Raw genomic sequence first — 22,383 nt, 5'->3', positions numbered from 1 at the left:
TATATATATACCACATTTTCTTTATCCATTCATCCATCGATGGACATTTGGGCTCTTTCCATACTTTAGCTATTGTTGATTCATTTTTTACTTTTAAATTTTTTCCAGCCTTGGGTTATAGTTGACATATAACACTGAGTAGGTTAAGGTGTACAAAATAGTGATTCCATATATGTGTATATTGCTAAATGATTACCATAATAAGCTAACACATCTGTCACCTCACAATAGTTACCTTTTTGTGTGTGATGAAAACTTTTAAGATCTACTCCCTTAGCAACTTTGAGGTATATGATACAGTGTTATTAACTAGTCACAATGCTATACATTACATCTCGCTAGAACTTATTTATCTTTTAAGTGGAAATTTGTACCCTTTCACCACCTTTGCCCATCCCCCAACCCCACCCCTGCCACTGGCAAGCCACCAATCTGTTCTCTGTATCTGAGTTCCAGGTGTTTTTGAATTCTACGTGTGAGTGAGATCATACAGTATTTATCTTTATTTGACCTACTTCAGTTAGCATAATGCCCTCAAAGTTTATGTGTTAAAAATGGCAGGATACCCTTATTTTTTATGGCTGAATAATATTCCATATGATATATAATATTCCAATATGAAATACCACGTTTTCTTTATCCCTCCATCCAATGATGGATGCATAGATCATTTCCACTTCTTGGCTATTGTAAATGTTGTAATGCACATGAGAGTGCGGATACCTCTTCAAGATAGTGATTTAATTTTTTTTTTTTTTTTTTGATACATGCCCAGAAGTGGAATTGCTGGATTGTGTAGTAGTACTATTTTTAATTTTTTAAAGAATCTCCTTGGGACTCCTGGGTGGCTCGGTTGGTTAAGCGTCCGATTTCAGCTCCAGTCATGATCTCACAGTTCATGGGTTGGAGTCCCGCTACAGGCTCTGTGCTGACAGCTCAGAGCCTGGAGCCTGCTTTGACTTCTGCGTTTCCCTCTCTGTTCCTCCCCTGCTTGCACTCGATCTCTCTCTCTCTCTCTCTCTCTAAAAAATAAAATAAACAACAACAAAAAAGAACCTTACTGTTTGTCAGATTGGGTGTACCAGTTTACACTTCCACCAGTTGTGTATGAAGATTCCTTTCTTCTGCATCCTTACCATCCCTTGTTCTCTCTTGCCTTTTTTATTATAGTCATTATAATAGGGGTGAGGTAATATCTCATTGTGGTTTTGATTTGCATTTCCCTGATGATTAGTGATATCAAGCACCTTTTTCATGTATCTGTTGACCATTTGAACATCTTTGGGAAAATGTCTTCAGGTTCTTGGACCATTTTTAAATTTGATTATTGGGGGATTTTTTTTTTTTTTGTTGCATTTTTGAGGATTATTGGGGGATTTTTGAGTTGCATGAGTTCCATATGTGTTTTGCAAATTTATTCTTCCTCCATAAGTTGCCTTTTCACTTTTTTAATCTCGTTTATTTTTCTGTGCAAAAGCTTTTTAGTTTGATGTGGTCCCCCTTAATTTATTTTTGCTTTTGTTACTTGAACTTTATGTGTCATATGTAAAAAAAATCATTGCCAGAGCTTTTTGCCAGTGTTTTCTTCTCGGAGCTTTATGGTTTCAGGTGTTAATGTTTAATTCGTTCATCCATTTTGAGTTAATTGTGAGTGATATAAGAAAGGGGTCTACTTTCATTCTTTGGCATGTGAATATCCAATTTCCCCCGCAGCCTTTATTGAAGAGACTACCTTTTATTTATTGAGTATTCTTGGCTTTGTTGTCAGGTATTAATTGACTATGAATGTATGGGTTTGTTTCTGGGCTCTCAATTCTGTCCCATTGATCTATGGGTCCGGTTTTATACTGATACCTTACTGTTTTGGTTACTGTAGCTTTGTAATATAGTTTGAAATCAGGAAATGTTATATCTCTAGCTTTATTCTTCTGTGTCAGGATTGCTTTGGCTCTTCCAGGTCTTTTGATTTAAAGTCTATTTTGTCTGATATTAGTATAGTCACACTTACTCTCTTTTGGTACTTTTTGCATGGAATATTATTTTCCCATACTTTCAACCTGTTTGTGAATTTTGAGCTCATGTAATTGGATCATGTGTTCTTTATCCATTCTGCCAATCACTGTCTTTTGATTGGAAGAGTTTAACCCATTTACATTTAAAGTAATTACTGATAAGGAGAGACTTCTATCATTGTGCTATTTGCTTTATATATGCTTTATGAATTTTTCCCCTCACTTCCTACATTACTCTTTTGTGTTTAGTTGACTTTTGGGGGGGATAGTGAAATGTTTAAATTCTTATTTTCTTTTGTGTATAGTGTCTTTGTAGTTACCATGGGGATTATATTTAACATCCTAGTTTTAATCTATACCAGTTTAATTTCAATAACGTATAAAAACTCTACCCCTTTACAGCTCTGTATCTGCCTCTTTGGGTTGTTGATGTCACATAATTATGTCTTTATACACTGTGTGCCCCAAAGTATAAGGTGGTAATCTTTTAATGTGGAAAGTTTCTTAATGTAGAAAAGACTTGGAATAACAAACCAAAGTTACAGTAACATTAGATGTCCTGTTATTCCCAGCCTATTGATAGTGATGCTGTGGCCGAGAATGCCTGAGACGCTTGCCCAAGCCTATAGTCCTTGTAGCAAGCCCTCCCAGACATTTCCCCTACTGGGGCCAATGCTGTGGCTGGACCATCCCTTGTGGTTCTTATGATTGCAGAATACACCTCGGCAACGACCATCAGAGAACTTTGTTGAAGAACAGGTGTTATTACTCACAGATCCCAGATGGTAGTGCATGGCATACCTGAAAGCTGCACAGTGAGGTTGTACCTATAGGGAGAGAGAGTGTAGACCTGGGGCTCTGCCTTTATTAGGAACGGAGGGGAGGGGAGGGTGTCTAGAGTTTCACAGATGTACTCCTTATTGGCTAATTTTTTTTTTTTAATTTGTTCAACGGTCATTTATTTTTGAGAGAGAGAGAGAATGTGTGTGTGCTGAGCGGGGGAGGGCAGAGAGAGAGAGGGAGACACAATCCAAAGCAGGCTCCAGGCTCTGAGCTGTCAGCACAGAGCTCGACAGGGCTCGAACCCACGAACTGCGAGATCATGCGCTGAGCTGAAGTCGGACACCTAACCAACAGCCCCCAGGTGCCCCTCCTTATTGGCTAATTTAAAGCCTTGTGTGGGAATTAAGGTACTGGAAGGGAGAAGCAAGGTTACCGAAATGGTCAATTATCTAGGTTCCCCAGGGCTTTCTGGAACTGGGCGCTTCATGAATGAAGATGGCCCAGTCCCTTCTCTGGTTGTTTTGCTAGTACTTGTGTCAAAAAGCTGGCAATATTTCTATTATTTAGAATGGATGTCTTTTGAAATGGATGCCTCAGTGGTCAAAAGCTTAATGTCAGGTACTTATTCCTATGCTAGCTTTTACGCTAATAATTGTGTGGGTTTTTTTTTTTTTTTTTTTTAATGCATTAATCTTTTGGGGCGTCTGGGTGGCTCAGTCGGTTAAGCAACCGACTCTTGATTTTAGCTCGTCATGATCTCACAGTTCATGGGTTCTGGCCCCGCCTGGGGTTTGCTGCTGTCATTGCGGAGCAAACTCTGTATCCTCTGTCCCTCTCTCTCTGCCCCTCCCCCGCTCGTGCTCTCTCGAGCGCGCTCTGTCACGTTCAAAAATAAATAAACATTAAAAAAATAAATAATAAAATACACTCAGATAATCCCGTCAGGACTGTCTCACAGGAAGAGACAGCCGAAATTCCGCCTGGTGGAGTTCGTTCCCACTCACACCCGCTCGGCCGCAGGGTCGTGCCTTCGGCCGTTCTGGGGGGACCCAGCGCCAGGGCGAGCAGCGAGGCTCCCCGAGCGCCGAGACCTAGGCGCGAGCACGCGTGGCTTTACCGCCCGGTCGCGAGACCTTGGCTGCGGCTGCGGGTTCTGCGCTTGCGCCTGCGCATTCAGAGCCCGGAGCGCTGGCCGCGGGAAGGTGTGTTCCGAAGCCCCGGGGCGGTGGTCGCGGAGGCTCCCGGGACATGGATGGTGCGCCGTCGGTGGTTCCGCCCCCGCGGTGAGTTGGTGGCAGTCCGGGAAGGAGTCGGCTCTAGGTGAGGCTGGGGGGCGGACTCGTGGCGTGGAGCTGCCGCCCAGTGAGGAGCCCATGGCGCGTGGAGTCCAGAACCTCACACCCGTGCGCGCGTGAGGACCGGAGGAGGGGGCTGTGAAACCCATTGTGACCGGCAGAGTGTGTGTGTGTGTGTGTGTGTGTGTGTGTGTGTGTGCGCGCGCGCGCGCGGCAACGCCGGCTGTGTGGTGTGTGTTACTGCCCCACGTCCCTGCTGCTTGCCCCGCAGCCCCGAGTGTCTGCACAGAGCACTGTGGGCACGTTTCCCCAAGAGGACAAACACTGAGCCCTGGGATGAAGGTTCCGAGCAGGAAGGCAGAGGACTGGTCTTGGGGTGGGACTTTTAGAGCTAGAAGTGTGCCTGGGACGAACTCCGTGCAAGAAATGATGGGAGAGCCCCTACTTGGAGGCGCTGTGGGTGCGGCTACATTTTCCCGAACCACAGCGTTCCCATACCTGCAGCCGCCCTCTCACATCTGGTTGTGTGGGTGACGTCAGGGCAGATGTGGCCCTGCAGGGGGATTTTCTTAGTCTGCACGACTCTAACAAAGGCCTGGCGTCTCAAGGTTTCCTTCTTCCCCAACCCTGCCATTCTCCAAAAGAAGGAGGAAAAATGGTTGTACATCCGAAAGTCCAGCTCAGGTGAGTTTGTTTCCTCTTTGTTTATAAACAAACACGCTTTTGTTTTTAGTAACGTTTGCTTTTCTTTTCCCAAATTGCCCAATGGCTCATCCTAGGCCCGCCTTCCCAGTGGACGACGGGCCATGCCTATGAGTCCCTCTCCTCACTGTCCCTCCGCCAGATACCCCTCTCCTCATCTTTCGTATCATTCCTCAGCATTCACTTTTTGTAATAGTAAGAAATGTCCATTCCGCGGTCTAGTTAAAGCTTTGTTTTACTGAGAGTAATGTTTAGATGGAATCATCTTCCATCTCCAAAACCTCAGTTTAAAAAGTAAGGCAAGGGGCGCCTGGGTGGCTCAGTCGGTTAAGCGTCTGACTTCAGCTCAGGTCATGATCTCGCGGTCCGTGAGTTCAAGCCCTGCATCGGGCTCTGTGCTGACAGCTCAGAGCCTGGAGCCTGTTTCAGATTCTGTGTCTCCCTCTCTTTCTGACCCTTCCCCGTTCATGCTCTGTCTCTCTCTGTCTCAAAAATAAAAAAAGTGTTAAAAAAAAAATAAGGCAATATCAGAAGCGGTTTGACTGGCGTGAGTGAGAAATGACATAGTCATCTGCTTTTTTAAGGCTTTTGGGAGCAGGAATGTAATTGGAGGGCTTAGCGTGGAAATCTGTGTCATAAGAGGCAGGGATTTCCCCAAGGAATCAATGGATTGAGATTTATATTAATAAAGATTTGTCATAAGACAACAAAAAGTACATATGAGTGAAGTAATATTCAGTGATGAACAGTAATACTCCAATTTTAAATTTCATATAAATTTCACTTACTAATATTTGGGATTGAGACATTTTACAAGGATTATATCCAAAGCGATATTTCTGTTGGTTACTCGGTGGAGAAGTAGAGGGAGAATCAAACGCTGCTTTGTCAGCTTTGACCAAATTTTATTATTTAGTATGCAGATGCTTTTCACCTGATTTATGTCCACTTAAAGAAGAATCTTGGCAATATAAAGATCTCATATTGAAGAAGAATGTTCAAGAACTGGTAGGCTCTTTATAACGGTCACACTGATTTCCTTTCTATTCCCACATATGTCAAACCTGTTTGCTAAGACTTAAAAATTCTTTTTAATTGGATATAGATCTATTATATACTTAAGATTGTGGAATTAATACTCACTTTTTGCAGTTAATCAGTTATATGCATGAGGGAATTACAAAGAAGAAAATTAAAATAGCCCCAGCATCATATTTTGGGGAGGTATATTTTAGCAAAACTTTTCTTTGCATCTGTACATATATGTGATGTGTGTGTTTGTTTCTGCAGAATAGAAATTGTGCTAGTGGAACACAGGTCACAGAGACACTCCAACTCCTATTTAGAAAAGGTTGTTCTACCTAACCAGAACTTTCTTATACCTCTGAGGAAAGTGCCAGTGAGCCTCTCTATTTGATACCTGCTAGGTGTTTATACCTTTTAAGGTTTTATTTGATAAACCAGCTAAGGATAATTATTATGGCACAGTTTATCAAATAAAGTAGCTCTTCAAGATTATACTTTTTTTAAAGATTTTTTTAAATGTTTATTTATTTTTGAAAGAGAGGCAGAGCACGAGCGGGGGAGGGGAGAGAGAGAGAGGGAGACACAGAATCTGAAGCAGGCTCCAAGCTCTGGGCTGTCAGCACACAGCCTGACGTGGGTCTTGAACTCACAAACTACGAGATCATGACCTGAGCCGAAGTCAGATGCTTAACTGACTGAGCTACCCTGGTACCCCTACTTTTTTTAGATTTTTAAGGTTATTTTCACAACCTTATATCTATAGCCCGAGCAGGGTGAGGAGGGTGTTCACACAGGGGGTGGCCTGGTGCAGGGTGACAACTTACTAGGGGGCAGTTCAGTTGATGGAATGGACCAGCATGGGGTGTCAACCTGATCAGGGTAAGGCGGGGTCCACACAGGATGACTATGGGTATGAGATTTCAAAGCCCAAGCAGGGTGAAGAGGGCATCTGGATACGAGTACTGCCTAGCTTTGGGTGTCAGGGCCCAAATAGGAGAGTTAGGCACTCTCGTGCGGGCCAGGTAGGAGGTGCTGAGTGTCAGAACCCAATCCAAGTTGGGTGAGGAAAGCATCTGCAGGAGGGAGGGGGCTGGAGCAGTGATGGGAGTTTGTTACACACAGGGGGCCTGTCAAGCGAGTAAACACATTAAGAGGCACTGGAGCCGAGTTTCTCTCCCCGTCACAGCAGGGAGTAACAGGTATGGAAAGGGAGAAAATGAGAAGGGACCTTGTGACGTTAGGTTAACTAGACGTAATAGTATGAACTTAACAGTTTTCTGTATGGGTAGGTAGAAAACATAGAAGCAGGCTCCGGTGGCCAGGCTCACTTCTGGGGCTGTTCCACTCTGCTGTTCCTTGCAAGCGCTCTGAGTCCCAGCGTCTGCCTGGCCTGATATGTCACTGCTCGAGTAGGAGTTGGCATGCCAAGTGACTCTACTTGGGCCTCCTGTCCTATCACATTAGACAGTATATACACCTTAAGATCCTAAAGATAAGGCAAAATATCCAAGTAATGTTTAGGGATGATTTGTGAGCGTGACTCAGAAAAATGATGCGGTCCATCAGGATGTTGAGCACCACCTTCTGGCTTCTTCATCCTCCTCCTCTTGCTCTGTGGCGGCCATGGAAGACAGTGTTTGCGTAATCTGGGTTGGCCATGCTGTGATCCATGCCATCAGCACGTGGCTTCTGGTTTGTGCACACTGTGGTGACATGTGTCATGCTGCTGCATTGGTACTCTGTGACAATCGAGAGCCATCTGTAACTCCTTAGCAGTAACTGCCCGGTCATCTCATCTGAGATATGTTTACCAACCCTGGGGAGCACCCAAAGGAAACATTACCAAGGAATCCACGTGACGTGTAAACAGGTTGGAAATGATGGACAGGTGTCCAAAGTGTTGCTGTATTCAGCCAGAGCGCACGCGCCTTTGCAGTAACTGCAGGGGACGTGCACACAGAATCCGCCATCACCGCCTGTGGGTGAGCAGTGGTGTGGGAATTTCTTTTTCAGTGGAAACTCCACCCCCCCGAATCTGGACAATGTTTACACACGTGTTCTATTTAGAAGTTGTCACGTTCTGTATTTATATTGTTTATATTGTGGGTACTTTTTGTGTTTTTTTTTTAACTTTTAAAAATTTAAAAATTTAAATTTAAAAATTAAAAAATTATTCTTGAGAAACAGAGACAGAGCGTGAGCAGGGGAGGGGCAGAGAGAGAGTAAGACACAGAATCCAAAGCAGGCACCAGGCTCTGAGCTGTCAGCACAGAGCCCAATGTGGGGCTCAAACCCATGAACTGTAGATCATGACCTGAGGTGAAGCTGGACACTCAACCCACTGAGCCACCCAGGCGCTCCTGTGTTATTTTTTTACAATTAAAAACAAACAAAACTGGGGCGCCTGGGTGGCGCAGTCGGTTAAGCGTCCGACTTCAGCCAGGTCACGATCTCGCGGTCTGTGAGTTCGAGCCCCGCGTCAGGCTCTGGGCTGATGGCTCGGAGCCTGGAGCCTGTTTCCGATTCTGTGTCTCCCTCTCTCTCTGCCCCTCCCCCGTTCATGCTCTGTCTCTCTCTGTCCCAAAAATAAATTAAAAAAAAAAAAAAACAAAAAAAAACTATTTACATGTATTGACATTTTTTTCTTCTCCCAGTCTTTGCAAAGTGGAACAGAGAAAAGATATATGTGCAGGAAAACACTTGCTTTAAACACTCTAGGGTGCCTAGGTGGCTCAAGCATCTGACTCTTGATTTCAGCTCAGGTCGTGATGCCAGGGTCATGGGATCGAGCCCCGCGTTGGGCTCCACAGTGGGTATGATCCTGCTTAAAATTCTCTCTCTCCCTCTGCCACAACCCCTCCCCCCACCCCCCCACCCCCCGCTTAAAAAATAAAAAACAAAAAACTCCACTTCTAAGATGGAAGAACACCCAGGCTGGTCAGCAAACCAGCCTTTTCCCCTCTTGACCCAGTAGCATGTAACTGAGCATGGAAAAAGCAGCTGCTGGTGTCCAGGAACCGTCTGACAATTACAGGTAGGCATCAGTGGCATAAAGCTGTCCCGGCGCTCACAGTTAGGCCACATTATTCTCTTGTTGCACATAAGCAATCTCCTAGAACACCAACATCAAGGTCACTCTGAGACCATAACGAGAGATGGAACAAGGCCACTTCATCATTTTGTCTAAGCACAGACAAACCAGGTCACAAAACAGACCAAATACCCCCTCTCCCAGCTAATGGGAGTGGCCGCTACTTCTCACCCAGTACAGCTTCAGCCTCACCCTGGTCTGCCTTCACTGCAGCTAATGTCCCATCCTAATAAAATTCCTCTTGTATCCTGATAGCCTCAAATCCAGAGCGAAGCCCCGCTTCCTGAAGCCCTCCCCAAGGTGTGCCTTTTCTGTCACCCTCTTTCTAAGACGCCACACAGCTCCCCATGGTGTGTGTTCTCCCTCATAACGAGTGCTAAACCCAGAATTTTTGACTACGGGTGTGTTCCTAGGGGTCTCTGGCTGGACAGCACAGGCAGTAAATGCAGTTAATCATGGCATTATTGTGGCGGCTTTTACTCTCAGTGGTCTTGGCTTATGCTCCCTTTCAAAATGCAGAAAGTAATTTTGAAATGCAGAACTGTGGTCAGCAGGCCTCGGACCCTCGAGGAATGGGGGTAACCAAGGTCACTCTTCACTAGTCATTTGGGGTCATTTCACCTGAAGGAAATGGAGAAAAGCCCTGTAAAAGCATCATATGGATGAAGAAGAAACATGGTCTTCACTTTCTGGGATCTCCACATCTTCTCAAAGATACTCCAGGAACTTGAAGTTGGATGGGTGGTCAGGGAAATGTAAAAATGAGAACATTAGCAAACCTATCCTGATCATCTTCCAGATTCCTAATTTTTCAAAAGCCTCAAGGAAATGCCAACTTCCTCAAAGCAGAAAAAGTAGACCCCTTTATTAAAATATAACCTGGGGGTGGGGGGCGCCTGGGTGGCTCAGTCAGTTGGGCGTCTGACTTCAGCTCAGGTCAGGATCTTGCGGTTCGTGAGTTCGAGCCTCACATCGGGCTCTGTGCTGAGCACTCAGAGCCTGGAGGCTGCTTCGGATTCTGTCTCCCTCTCACTCTGCCCCTCCCCACTCATGCTCTGCCTCTCTCTGTCTCTCGAAAACTGAGTAAAGGTTAAAATATATATATAACTTTGGGATTTACCTAATGGGCCTCCCTTCTGCACTGCCAGGTCTTTGACCACAGGGACTGAATCTGCGTCATCCCTGAAACCTCGGTCACTCCCGCCAGAATGCCAGTGTTGGGGTGTTGAGCAAACAGTTCTCAACAGCAGCAAAATAAGACAAACCGCCACTCTGCAGGCCTGTTGAGGGCAGTCTGTCACGTGGACTCAGGGAGAGACTATCTGGCAAGAGGAGAAGCTTTCATGAAGGATTTGGGTTTTCTGTCTCGCCCTGCTAGCGCTTTATGCTGTCCACATGGTGTGCATGATTTCACATGTTCCTCTCACTGTCCCTCGGTCTTGGGTGTTATGCCCATTTAACTGATGAGGACCAGGAGTGACAGAATTTAAGGCAGATGCTTTGAGTCGCACCACCACCCGATGGGATGGAAGCAGGAACCCGCAATTGTGACTCCCAAGAAGGGTGCTCCGTTCAGATTGTGGCAGTATCCCCTCCACCGCACCCCCCGGCCCTGCCCCGTTATTTTCTTTGCTGTCATTTCTGGGGCACTTGGCTTTGTTGTTTCCAATTTCTTTGCCCTTTAGCACTGATGTTTTGGGTGCGTTCTGTCACTTCTGCGATTTCCCTCCCTTACCTTCTCGCTTCCAAGTTATCTCCTGCCTTGTACCATCCCCATTTTTTTTCCCTTGGTTTTTTTAAATTTCAGTGTTTTAATTTTTTTTGAGAGTGTGCAGGCGTGCCAGCGGGGGAGGGGCAGAGAGAGAGGAAGGCAGAGGATCCAAATCAGGCTCTGTGCTGACAACAGAGAGCCTGATGCAAGGCTCGAACTCATGAGCCGGGAGATCATGACCTGAGCCAAAGGTGGACGCTCAACTGACTGAGCCACCCAGGCCCCCCCCCGTCGGTTTTTAAGTACCTAATTTAAAAGGTTAAATATTGTATAAAGTGTGTATAAAGTGTGCCCATGGCACCCTCACCCCGTATTTCCCTACTTCCAGGAGTCAGCCACTTCCCATCCTCTTGTCTTTTGAAATTTACTTCCGTATTTCTAAATTCTGTGCTTTTGTAAAATCATTAGTTTTAGGTATTAGCTGCTACCGAGCATGAAAGATGAGAACTTATGGTGTCTTAACCCATTCCCTCTTTTCTCCCATGCTGCCCGGTTTCCTCAGCAGAAATCCTTCAGCTGCCTGCCCGGGGCTCTCCCTGAATCCTGTCTTCCACACAGCAGCCCCCCTCTCATCCGAGCTCCAGGCCTGCCAGTCTGCGGACCTGCAGTCCAGCCTTTCCTGGAATAAACCTCCAGCCAGGCTGCAGGAGGGTCACGGGGCCTGGAAAAACAGCTCGTTCATTTACAGCTCCAGGGTCTAGGTGCACTTGGTATATGAGTTTGGATTTCTATAGCCTTTCAGGTAGTCCCTGTTTCCAGCCCTCACCTTCAGAACGTGGCACCTGTGACTTCTGAAGCGGGCATCTGTTTCTGGGCTCCACTTCACGTCTGCTACGTTAACGAGCAGCTATCTGCCTCTTCCCGAAACCGTGTTGCTGCCAGATCCTCTCTCCTCCTGATCTTGTGAATGTACATCCTACTCTCTTATCACCTCTTATTTTAGTGAGGTCCTGGGGAGGAGAAGTTAACTTCCCTACTCAACCTGCAGTGGTCGTCTACAGAGGAATCACCCTCCGTCTCTTCAAGGACCTGTGACTACCATTTTTCCTTCTTCCTATCTCACTTCCAAATAGATACTGACATCATGTATTTGTTCAAGAAATACTAAGTGAATGTCTACCAAGCGTAGGCTCTGGGACTTGAACTGTGAGCAAGCAGAGCACGGGCCTGGCGCCAGTGGAGTGCAGAAGGGTTCCCTCCCAGCTTGGGGCACCAGAGAGGGCTGTTCAGAGGGAGAGGTGTTGAAAGAGAGACCTCAAGAGACGGAATTGGTCCAACCAAACACATTTGTGCTCCAGTAAGACCGTATGGAGTAGGGCCAGAGATACTCACAAAACCCAGCCATCCAACCTCCTCCCATCAACCGTCATCCCTGCTCTTGGGAACTCTGCAGGGCTGTTTCCCTGTTCTTGATACTCCGAGTGTGAGGAAGGCAGGAATCATCAAAGACTCAAATGATCTACCTACTCTAGGAAATGCAGGTGGGCAGGTGTGCAGAGGCTTTATTTTGTGGCCAAGGGCTGTGGTCTAAGGTTCAGTTTCTATCCCTTTCCCCCAATATTTTTAAATGTTTATTTTTTATTTAAAAAATTTTAATGTTTATTTATTTTTGAGAAAGAGAGCACAAGCAAAGGAGGGGCAGAGAGAGGGAGACACAGAATCCAAATCAGGCTTCAGGCTCTGAGCTGTCAGCACAGAGCCTGATGTAGGGCTTGAACCCACGAACTGTGAGATCATGACCTGAGCTGAAGTTGGATGCTCAAGCAACTGAGCCACCCAGGCGCCTCAATATTTGTTTATTTTTGAGAGAGACCCAGTGTGAGTGGGGGAGGGGCAGCGAGAGAGAGAGAGAGAGAGAGAGAGAGGGAAATGCAGAATCTGAAGCAGGCTCCAACTGTCAGCACAGAGCCAGATGTGGGGCTCGAACCTATGAATTGTGAGATCATGACCTGAGCTGAAGTTGGACGCTTAACTGACTGAGCCACCCAGGTGCCCCTCCCCTTTCCCCAAATTTCTATAGTCATTTGGTTTGAATTCGTTGCTTCTCTCCCAAACTGTAACCCAGGACATGTACCTCACCCACTCATCTGTCAGGAGAGCAGGAGGGGACAGAACATCCTATTCCAGGCCCAGTTTTCTCCAAAAGAGTTAAACTTTTAGGAAGAAATAAACAGATTCAATCTTGTATATTTACTGAGTAAACCAATCCCAGGTAAAGAAAAAGGAACACTAGGTTTTAGGACAGAGGCTGGGGAGGTGAGAGAAGTCTCCGGCCCCTGTGGTGGGGCGGGGGAGGGGTCACTTATAAAACTCATGCTCCTGTTCATCCTTCTTGATGACTGTCTTGTATGCTTTCTCGAAGTCCTTAGCCAGAACAATGTAGCGGTTCTCACGGACAGCCAACATTCCACTCTGTTGAGGGATGAGAGTTAGAAATCTACTCCCCAACCCTAGTGATGGTGGAAGAAGAGGCAGGGCCCCAAGCCCCGGGGAGGCACTGAGGTACATGAGGACTGCAGCAGAATATTCTCAAAGAGGAAGGGTCCCCACATACCCCCTGCCCAGATCCAGGGAGAAACCCTCACTCACCTCCTGACAGATGGAGTTGATATCGGCTCCTGAAATCTTATCTGGTCGGGCCACATCTGCAACAGGCGAGTTAAGGCAACCATTCCCTGAACGAGGGGGTGAATGCCTGGAGCCAGAAGTCACCCTTGAGCTTTGTCACCACCCCCTTCCCTGGACCTTGGTCTCCCAACCTGTACAAGAAGGCAGAGGTGGAGATGAAGATCCGGTCCCCAACCCAGCCAGGGCCATCCCCTCACTTCTAGAGCAGGATACAGTCTTCCAAGTCAACCTCCTCAGAGAGATTCATCTTGCTGGTGATAGTGGAGAAAATCAATCTCTTCTGGCGGCGGTCAGGGAGTGGAAATTCAATTTTACGATCAAGGCGTCCTGGCCGCAGCAGGGCAGGATCCAGAGTGTCTGCTCTGTTCGTGGCCATGATCACCTGGCATTGGGGACAGGCCAGCTGAGACCTCTGTCCCCACTACACCCTCTTTCCTGTCATGATACCTGCCCCCTTACATGCCAGCCACCACTCTTCCCGGATTCCCACACCACACCTCCCCTTGCCCATCCTGAACCCCGAACCTTGACGTTAACGTTCTGGTCAAATCCGTCCATTTGATTCAGCAGCTCCAGCAGGATTCTCTGAACCTCCCTGTCAGCTGGAGAGTGTGCCACTTGGTCAGTCCAGGGCACCCCGTAAAAGGCTGCCCAAGATCCCAGGCCCTGATTAGGCATCACTCACCCCCCGTCTGGGCATCAAATCTCTTGGTGGCAATGGCGTCAATCTCATCTATGAAGATGATGGCAGGTGCGTTCTCCTTGGCCAGACGGAACACGTCCCGGACCATGCGGGGGCCCTCGCCCAGGTATTTCTGTACAAACTCGGAGCCCACGACCCGGATAAACGCAGCTGATGGCAGGAAGATGAGGGTTAGATGAGGAAGGGCCTCCCACAGGGCCCATGCCGCTTACTGAAACCGAGAATTCCCTGCAGACAGCCGTTCCTGTGAACATTCACTCCAAGTGGCCAGGTTACTCTCTCGTGCCCCAGGGACTGGGTCTCAGATCCCACTGGGAGGACCAGCCACCTGCTTGCACCCCATAGCAACCTAGCAGCCCGTATCATGAATCCTACCACAGATGTGTCATTTTCTGGCCCAACATTTAAAAATCAGGACATTCTAAATAATAATAATGCATCTGTGCTTCAATATGCCATATAGGGGAGAGCAAGAGACATTCACAGAATCCAAGATAGAAAAAAATCTGGATTTCCAGAGTGTTGGAAAAATCGGAGAATAAAGACAGGTTGTCCATATATTAAGGCATCGTACTGCCTCCCCAAGAGCTCAGAGTTCCATTTGGAGTTCCATATGGAATGGGAAAAGACCCACTTTTGAATATCATGAAAGAAGCAGGGACCTTGGGCACGTATTCTGGTATAATCAAGCGGCAACGTGGCTAAAGACGGGTTTGTTCTGGGCCTCTCCTTTTTTGACTTCTTAGAGTTTAACTTATTTGTTAATAACTGCATGTGGCTTTGTGTTGCCTGGAGCAACCTTCAGAACCCTCCTTCCGCCCACCACACAGGAGGGAGACCCGCAGTCTGTGACGCAGGCCTGGTGTTTTACGTCATAAACCAGGAGTCCTGCAAGTGGCGGTTCTGGTCACACCACTTCTCTAATGCTGGCCACACACGGCTGTTGGGGAACTGAAATGTGCCTGGTCCAAAATGAGACACGCTGTAACCGTGACATACTCAAAAGTCTTAGGTTTCAAAAGACTTCGTACAACAAAATGTAAAACATCTCAAGAAATGTCCCTCAATAAATGGCCAGATAAATAAAACACACTATATACGTACAATGGAATATTATTTGGCCTTAAAAATGAATGATATTTTGATACCTGCTCCAACATGATGAGCCCTGAAGACAACACGCTAAGTGAAAAAGCAAGTCTTAAGAAGACAAATGTAGGATCCATCTACTTACATGAGATAACCTACGAGAGCCAAATTCATAGTCACTAAGAACAAAGGTTCCCAGGGGCTCGAGGGGCAAGGGGGTGTGGAGAAACAGGGCGTTATTAATTCATGGGTATAGAGTTTCCGTTCGGGGATGAACAAGTTCTGGAAATGGATACTGGTGGAGGCTGCACAACAGTGAATGCTCTCAATGCCACTGAATTATACACTTAAAAATTGGCTAGGGGCACCTGAGTGGCTCAGCTGGTTAAGCTTCCGACTTTGGCTCAGATCATGATCTCACCGTTTGTGAGTTCGAGCCTGTATCAGGTTCTGTGCTGACAGCTCAGAACCTGGAGGCTGCTTTGGATTCTGTGTCTCCCTCTCTCTCTGCCCCTCCCCTGCTCATGTTCTATATCTCCTCTTTCTCAGAAATAAACAAACATTAAAAAAAATTTTTTTAAATTATTTTTAATGTTTATTTATTTCTGAGACAGAGAGAGACAGCATGAGTGGGGGAGAGGGAGACACAGAATCCGAAGCAGGCTCCAGGCTCTGAGCTGTCAGCACAGAGCCTGACGCGGGGCTCGAACTCACAAACCGTGAGATCATGACCTGAGCCGAAGTCGGTTGCTCAACCAACTGAGCCACCCAGGCGCCCCCCAAAAAAATTTTTTTTAATTATAGATGTAGCGTGTATATATTTCTATCAAACCCTGCCTGTCTAAAACCACCCCGCTCTCAGTACAACATGTAAACTCTCTTGAGAGTAGTGCTAAGACTATATTCACACCCTTTCTGATCTCCTCAGCCTCACCTCCTAGACCTGCCAAGCACAGCCTTCCTACAAACGTTCGCTGAGCAACTACCACAGTTCAGTTACTGGGCAGGCACTGGAAATGCAGAAACACACAAATATATAAGGCCCGTGCCTTCCTGGAGTTTGGTCATGGTCCACTCATGACGCTAAATAAAAAGTGCTTTCCTGTCCCAGGCCTTTGCACATACCATTCCCTGTGCTTGGATGCCCTCTCCCAACGGTGTGCCTGCCAAATCACTTACCCCTCGCTTCCTCTGGGAACCCTTACCTAAGAGGCCTGGGCAGCATGGGCCGGTGCGCCCTCCCGTTAGGGCAATCCCACTACCTTCCCTGCTTCTCCGGGGTATTTGCTACTCCGCAGACTGTTCCCATTCTACCTCACCTCCGACATGAGCCCCCTCCCTCACTCGCTTCAGCTGCAGGGGCCTCCCTGTTATTCCTGCCTCACCAGATAGTCCCTCAGCCTGATACAGTTCCTCCCCTGGACCTTCCTGTGATTCGCTCCCTCAGGTCTTCCGGGTCTTTGTGTAAAGGTCACCTCGTAGAAAGTCTTCCCTGACCAAGCCCCAGCTCTGGCATAAAAAGCTGCAGCCTGTTACTCTCTCTCCCCTTGTCCTGCTTAATCTCAGCACGCATTCAGCACCATGGGATATATAATCTATTCACTTGTGTATCTGTTCAAGTACTTCCCTCAACTAAGGCATCACCTCCATGAAGAAAGGAGGCTTTGTTCCGTTCGCTGCCACATCTCCTGCACCTAGAACACAGCGTGGCACGCACCAGGCGCTCAATAAACATTAACCAAATGACTGAGTTCTAAGTGTTTCTTTTTCTTTTTCCTCAGCCATACTGGGAGATTCTCCAACACACGGGACATGTATGATTCATCACTGTATCCATGCTCCGGGCCCGGGAGAGCAGAGGTCCAATGAACTGCTGAGCAAAGGAGCGATCGTGACAATGGCTATCATTTACTGTCCACTCTCTATGTGCCAGGTATGGTTCTAGAAGCTTTATATTGATTCAATCTTCTGAATAACCCAGACAAATACGAAATGGGAGTCACAGAGAGGCTAACTTATTGAGCAGTTACATAAACTACCTTACATAAGCAGTTGTAGGGGAGCCAGATTGCAAACCCAGTCAGCCTGGCCCAGAAAACACTGCTTAACTACGGCCTTCTACCAGCCTCTGGTTCACACATGGTAAGATTTTTAAGATGTGCCGAGCCCTATCTTTAGGCTTTACAAACAGTAATATAGTGACTTTAGGACGTTTTTGTCTGGAACCTACAATAAAAAATACATGGGGGGTGGGGGGCGCCTGGGTGGCTCAGTACGTTAAGCATCCAAGTTCTGCTCAGACCATGATCTCAGTTTGAGTTCAAGCCCCGCATCGGACTCCATGCTATCAGCACAGAGCCTGCTTCAGATCCCCTGTCTCCCTCTCTCTGCTCCTCCCCTGCTTGCTCACATGCTCTCTCTTAAAAATAAACATTGAAAAAAAAAAAAAAAGAAAAAGAAATACGTATATAAACAACCGCAAGTGTGTGTGTGTGTGTGTGTGTGTGTGTGTGTGTGTGTACTACAAGTTTCACAAGTCTGAGCTCTTACTATGTGGGATGGACTCTGATGTTTTGTTTCATTTTTTGAAATGCTGGTTACACCCATGAATCTGAAGTCACGATTACTCATGGGTCACAACCCACTGTAGGGAAAACACTGCATTATTTCATTCATTTCTCACAGTAACACTGTGAAGAGTCTTCTACAGATAAGGAAACTGAGGTATGAGGATATAAAGTCACCTCCCAGGACGGCACAGCCAGTAAGAGGCACACGGGGGCTTTGACCCCACAGCCCCTGTTCTTAATCACCATGCCACTTCCTGGGGAAGATGAGAAAGCAGGGAGCAAGGTCAGAAGAGCCCAGAAGGTCAAGGCTCTGGAGAAGCGCTGAGAGGCTCACCTGTCGTGTGATGAGCCACAGCCTTTGCCAGCATGGTCTTCCCGCAGCCAGGTGGGCCATACATGAGGACGCCTCGGGGAGGGTCGATGCCGATCTGAAACACAGAGGCGAAGAAGGACGAGCCAGGGAGTCCCATCACCAGCTCAATACAGTGGGGCCTCTCCCTTCCCTGCCCCTCCCAGCTCCGCACCTGCTTATACAGCTCGAAGTGTGTAAGTGGGAGCTCCACAGCCTCCCGCACCTCCTGCTTCTGGATGTCCATGCCCCCGATGTCTGCATACATCACATCTGGCTTCTGGTCTGGTGGGAGAGCAGAGCTGGGGCTCTCAGCCTGGCTCCCAGGGTCCCTTAGGACCCGCCCCCAGCCCTGGGCTCCCCTCCCCCACACCTGAGGTGAGCATCATGATGCTGCTGTCAGCCTCAGGAGGCAGCACGTCCACCAGGGCATTGCTGTGCTTGTGCAGGGCCACCGAGGCGTTAGGCTTGAGCAGCTCCCGATCAATGGTGCTCAGGATGCGCACGTAGTAGTTGGAGCCTTTGGGAGACAGGAAGAAGAGGGGAAAATGAGAAGTGCCAGAACCTTAAAACCGTCTCCCCACCCCTCATGGTCGTACACTCCAGGCCACCGGTATCTCTCACTCAGACCCTGCCTGGGCCTCCTGGCCACTGGCCTCCTCCGGTCCATCCCCACGTTCACAATGACAACTTCCCTGTCGTTCTATAGCCCTGACTCCCTCTCATGCTTCAGCCCGAGGTGACCAGCGGCCTCCTGGAATGCCTCCCCCTGCATGACCCTAGGGTGTCTGTCACTCACTGTGTCCCAATGTGTTCTCAGGATCTTCTCCCAAATTGTGCTGCTCTTCCTGGGTCTCTGTCTCAGGGAGGCCTACAGTCCTTGGTCCCCGGCCAGAGTCCCAAACCTCATCCTAGATCTTTCTCCCCTTCTCTCCATTGTCCATCAGTCACTATGATCTTCCATTCAGCCTCCAGAATGTCTCCAACCATCTCCTCTCCTCCCCTTGGACCCTGCCTGATTCACCCTTCTAGGTTTCTGCACCAGACCTCCCGGCTCGCCCAGCCTCGGGTTCCTCTCTGCCATCCACATTCTCCTTCTACGGTGCTGATGCACACCCCTGTCCAGTGTCAGTCTCTCTCCTGACCTTCAGACTTGTCTGTCTAGCAGCCTCCTGGACCCCTCCCTGCAACATCCTAGACTGCCTGCACAGTCTCCCTCCAAACCTACTCCTCTGCCCATGTTGACATCTCAGGAATAGCCCTACAGTCCCCCAAGTCCTACAGGTCAAACACACAAGCCTCATCCTGGGTGACTCCCTCCCTTCACCACCTCACCTCCAGCCCATCAGTTCAATTCCAGGCCCAGTCAGCCACTTCTCCCCACCGTTACGAGAACATGGCTCAGTCCAAAGGAGCAGAGGCCAGAAACAGAAAAAGATGGGTAACACACAGAGACAATAACCATCATGAGGGCAGGGCCTAAGCCCATGTTAATAACAGCAGATACTGTATACCGAGTCCTACCAGAGCCCAATCACTTCCCACTTCACCCATGGTTTCAAATGGCAGGTCCCAACCCAGTAACGGTCATGAAATCAACTGAGAGGGTCATATCCAGAACATAGTTTGAAACAAAAGCAGGCTAGAACAGAATGGAAAACATCAGAGTATACTGCACATAGTAAGGGTAAACAGCATTTGATGAAATTTCCAGTATATCTGTAATATATGTATTACATACGCATAGATAATATATATATAATATATATACATAAGTATATTCAGTGTATGTGTAGTATATATATATGTAGTGTATATATGTATAACAGTTGACTCTTGAACCATGAAGGGGTTAAGGGCACTGACTCCCCGTGCATCTGAAAAATCCATGTATAACTTTTGACTCCCCACAAGCTAACTACTAATAGCCCACTGTTGACCAGAAGCCTTACCAATACCATAAGCAGTCAATTAACACGTGTTTGGTATGTTTTACATATTATATACTGTATTCTTACAATAAAGTAAACTAGCAAAAAAAATATTAAGCAAATCATTAGGAAAAGAAAATACATTTATAGTACTACACTGTATTTACCCAAAAACTCCACGTATTAGGAGACCCATCCAGTTCAAACCTGTGTTGTTCAAAAGTCAACTGTACACGTATGTACATACACACACAAAATATATGCATACGTACGTGTAGAGAAAGAATGTAAGACATATGTCTACCTTCATATCAGAGTCTGAAAAACACCATTACACTCTCTTGCCTTGTTTGCTCTTCTAAGACCCTAGCACAATTCCTGGTCCGTGGCAGGAAACAGCTGACAGATGTTGAATGAACAGATGAGTGAATGAGAGGCCCCCTGCCCACCCACCCACGCACCTGTGGTGGAGCCCACAATGGCTGTATTCTGATCCACAGCCTCCAGAAACTGCCCAATGACCAGTGGGATGCTTTGGATTCGCTTCACCTCCTCCTGGGCATGGAGGAATTCCTTCTTCAGGTTCTTCTGCTCATCCTTGATGTATTCCTCCTGCACCTCCAGGAACTCCAACTCTTGCTGCAGCTTCTGTGAGTGGAGAGGGGAAAGGTGGAGGGTTGGCTCCATGCCCTGCTAAGTGAGGCGGCAGTGGAAGGTTGTGGGGTGGAGGAAGAGTATGGGATGCTGCAGGGTCCGGCTTGGGATTGAATGTACCTTGTAGCGGCTGTACAGGTCCTCCAGGTCCTCAGGCTCCGGCCCCAGGAAGGAAAGGCCAGTCTGGGGCCGAGACACAGACAGTGCTGGGATCTCATCCTAGAACAAAGGAGAAAACTCAAGTTGGAGGAAGAAAGAATACAGAGCATCCTCCCCACTTCACCATGAACCACTCAGCCCCTAACCGGCTCCTGACATCATTCAGCCCCTCTAAATAGACCCTGCAAACCTCTCAGCCCCCTAAAAAGGCTCCTAATGTCACCTAGCCCCTAACAGGGCTCTTATGTCACCTAGCCCTCTAAAAACATACTTTATTAACACGTGCCACTTGTAACATACCCCCAATGTCACCAGACTCCCAACTAGAGCCTAAATGTCACAACCACTTCTTACCAGCTCCCAATGCTCTTCAACCCCCCTCAACAGGTTCCTAGGGTCACATGGCTAGCTCAATATAGGTTGTTAATGTCACCATGCTTTCAAACATTCTTTTATCATCCAGTTCCCTAGGAAGGCCCCAAACCACAGATTTTACTTAGCCTCCAAACATCGGTTAGCTCCCAGCTCAACTTCAGACATCATTCGGCCCACGGCCGTGTCCCATCTATCACTCACACCCCGACACAGCCCCAGCTTCGCTAGGCCATCGGTCACTAAGCACTCCTAGCTAGTCCTCGAAATCATTCCGTGCCAGGGAACCTCTAACGTCACTCATTCCTGTAGCCGCGCTTTCTGCGCCTTACTGGCCCCCTAACATCATTAAGTCACCGAGCCAGGCCTCGGGGCAGCACAGAGCTCTCCACCGAAGGATCCCAAATCACCCTGACCCGGGCCGGAATTCCCGAAGTCACTCAGCACCCCACTCAGGTCGGCCTCACCCTCTCCCCGCGAGCCAGGCCCCACCAGACCTGAGCTTTCTCTACCAAGATGCCTATCTCCTCCATAGTGACCAAGCCGGCCTCTGTGCGGCCCAGCCAGATCTAGTCACGGCTTCCGCTGACGCTACCGGAAGACTAGGACCTCAGTGGATTCTGGGAAACGTAGTTTAAGACTTCGCTAGAGCGGGCTGGATAGGCCGCAAAGGAGGGAGGGAAGGGAAGATTTCGTCCTGAGCTCCGCCCCCGAGGCTTCCACAGCGCGCTCTCGGGACAGGGGTTTGGAGCGGTGCGCGTGCGCAGTAGCGCGTGGTGGCATCATTTCGGGCGGCATCTGTGCTGGGGTTTTCTCGGCAGTAGGCGGCGCTGCCTCATTGCTTTATCAATCAAGGAACTCGCAAATCCGTCTCCTCGATCTCTTTAGTGAAGGGGCTGGAGATGTTTAGGGCGGCGTTCCCCAGAGGGGTTCCTTTAGGTGTCTCAACGTGAGCTGCGCCAGAGGATTCCACACCCGCCCACCCCCCCGCCCCGACCCCCAGAGTGATTCCTCACTGGGATCCACCCCGGGAGTTGATGTGATGTGGGCTGGGAGCAAATGGTGGAGAAAGAATTCTTGAGACGTTTTCAGTGGGAAGGGTGCTTTATTTAAAGCACAGGGCCAGGACCCTTACGGGAAGAGCTGCACTTGTGTTTGTGAGAAATGACTGATTAAATACTTTATAGTTTGGGGCGGGATGGTGGTGCTAAGGATAGAGTAAGTCGGTAAGGAATTTGGAAGTAAAGC

The 22,383-nt window shown here is 47.9% G+C and overlaps 1 protein-coding gene across 1 annotated transcript; it reads right to left on the bottom strand.

Moving 5' to 3' along the window:
• Positions 1 to 12,855: 12,855 nt before the first annotated feature.
• Positions 12,856 to 21,764, bottom strand: PSMC4 (proteasome 26S subunit, ATPase 4). Its single transcript, XM_025914238.2, has 11 exons — positions 21,633 to 21,764; positions 20,725 to 20,823; positions 20,412 to 20,598; positions 18,393 to 18,539; positions 18,195 to 18,304; positions 18,005 to 18,098; positions 13,994 to 14,161; positions 13,834 to 13,910; positions 13,522 to 13,690; positions 13,270 to 13,325; positions 12,856 to 13,092 (listed from the first exon to the last, which is right to left on the bottom strand). The coding sequence occupies exons 1-11, from the start codon at positions 21,666 to 21,668 to the stop codon at positions 12,979 to 12,981; spliced, it is 1,257 nt and encodes a 418-aa protein (XP_025770023.1). The 5' UTR covers positions 21,669 to 21,764; the 3' UTR covers positions 12,856 to 12,978.
• Between the last annotated feature and the right edge of the window lie 619 nt (positions 21,765 to 22,383).

This window comes from Puma concolor, chromosome E2 (assembly GCF_028749965.1).
Source record: "Puma concolor isolate L17-30 chromosome E2, mPumCon1.1.hap2, whole genome shotgun sequence".
Taxonomy (NCBI): domain Eukaryota; kingdom Metazoa; phylum Chordata; class Mammalia; order Carnivora; family Felidae; genus Puma; species Puma concolor.
Note: the sequence above shows the minus strand (reverse complement) of the source record. Positions and strands in the feature narration are given on the sequence as shown.

Bases quoted from the DNA above. Each gene is read 5' to 3' on its own strand.
- PSMC4 (XM_025914238.2), bottom strand. From the start codon at position 21,668: ATGGAGGAGATAGGCATCTTGGTAGAGAAAGCTCAG. The intron at 20,824-21,632 runs GTCTGGTGGGGC...CCTTTGTTCTAG, and splicing joins TCTTGGTAGAGAAAGCTCAG to GATGAGATCCCAGCACTGTC. The intron at 20,599-20,724 runs GTACATTCAATC...CTCCACTCACAG, and splicing joins ACCTGTACAGCCGCTACAAG to AAGCTGCAGCAAGAGTTGGA.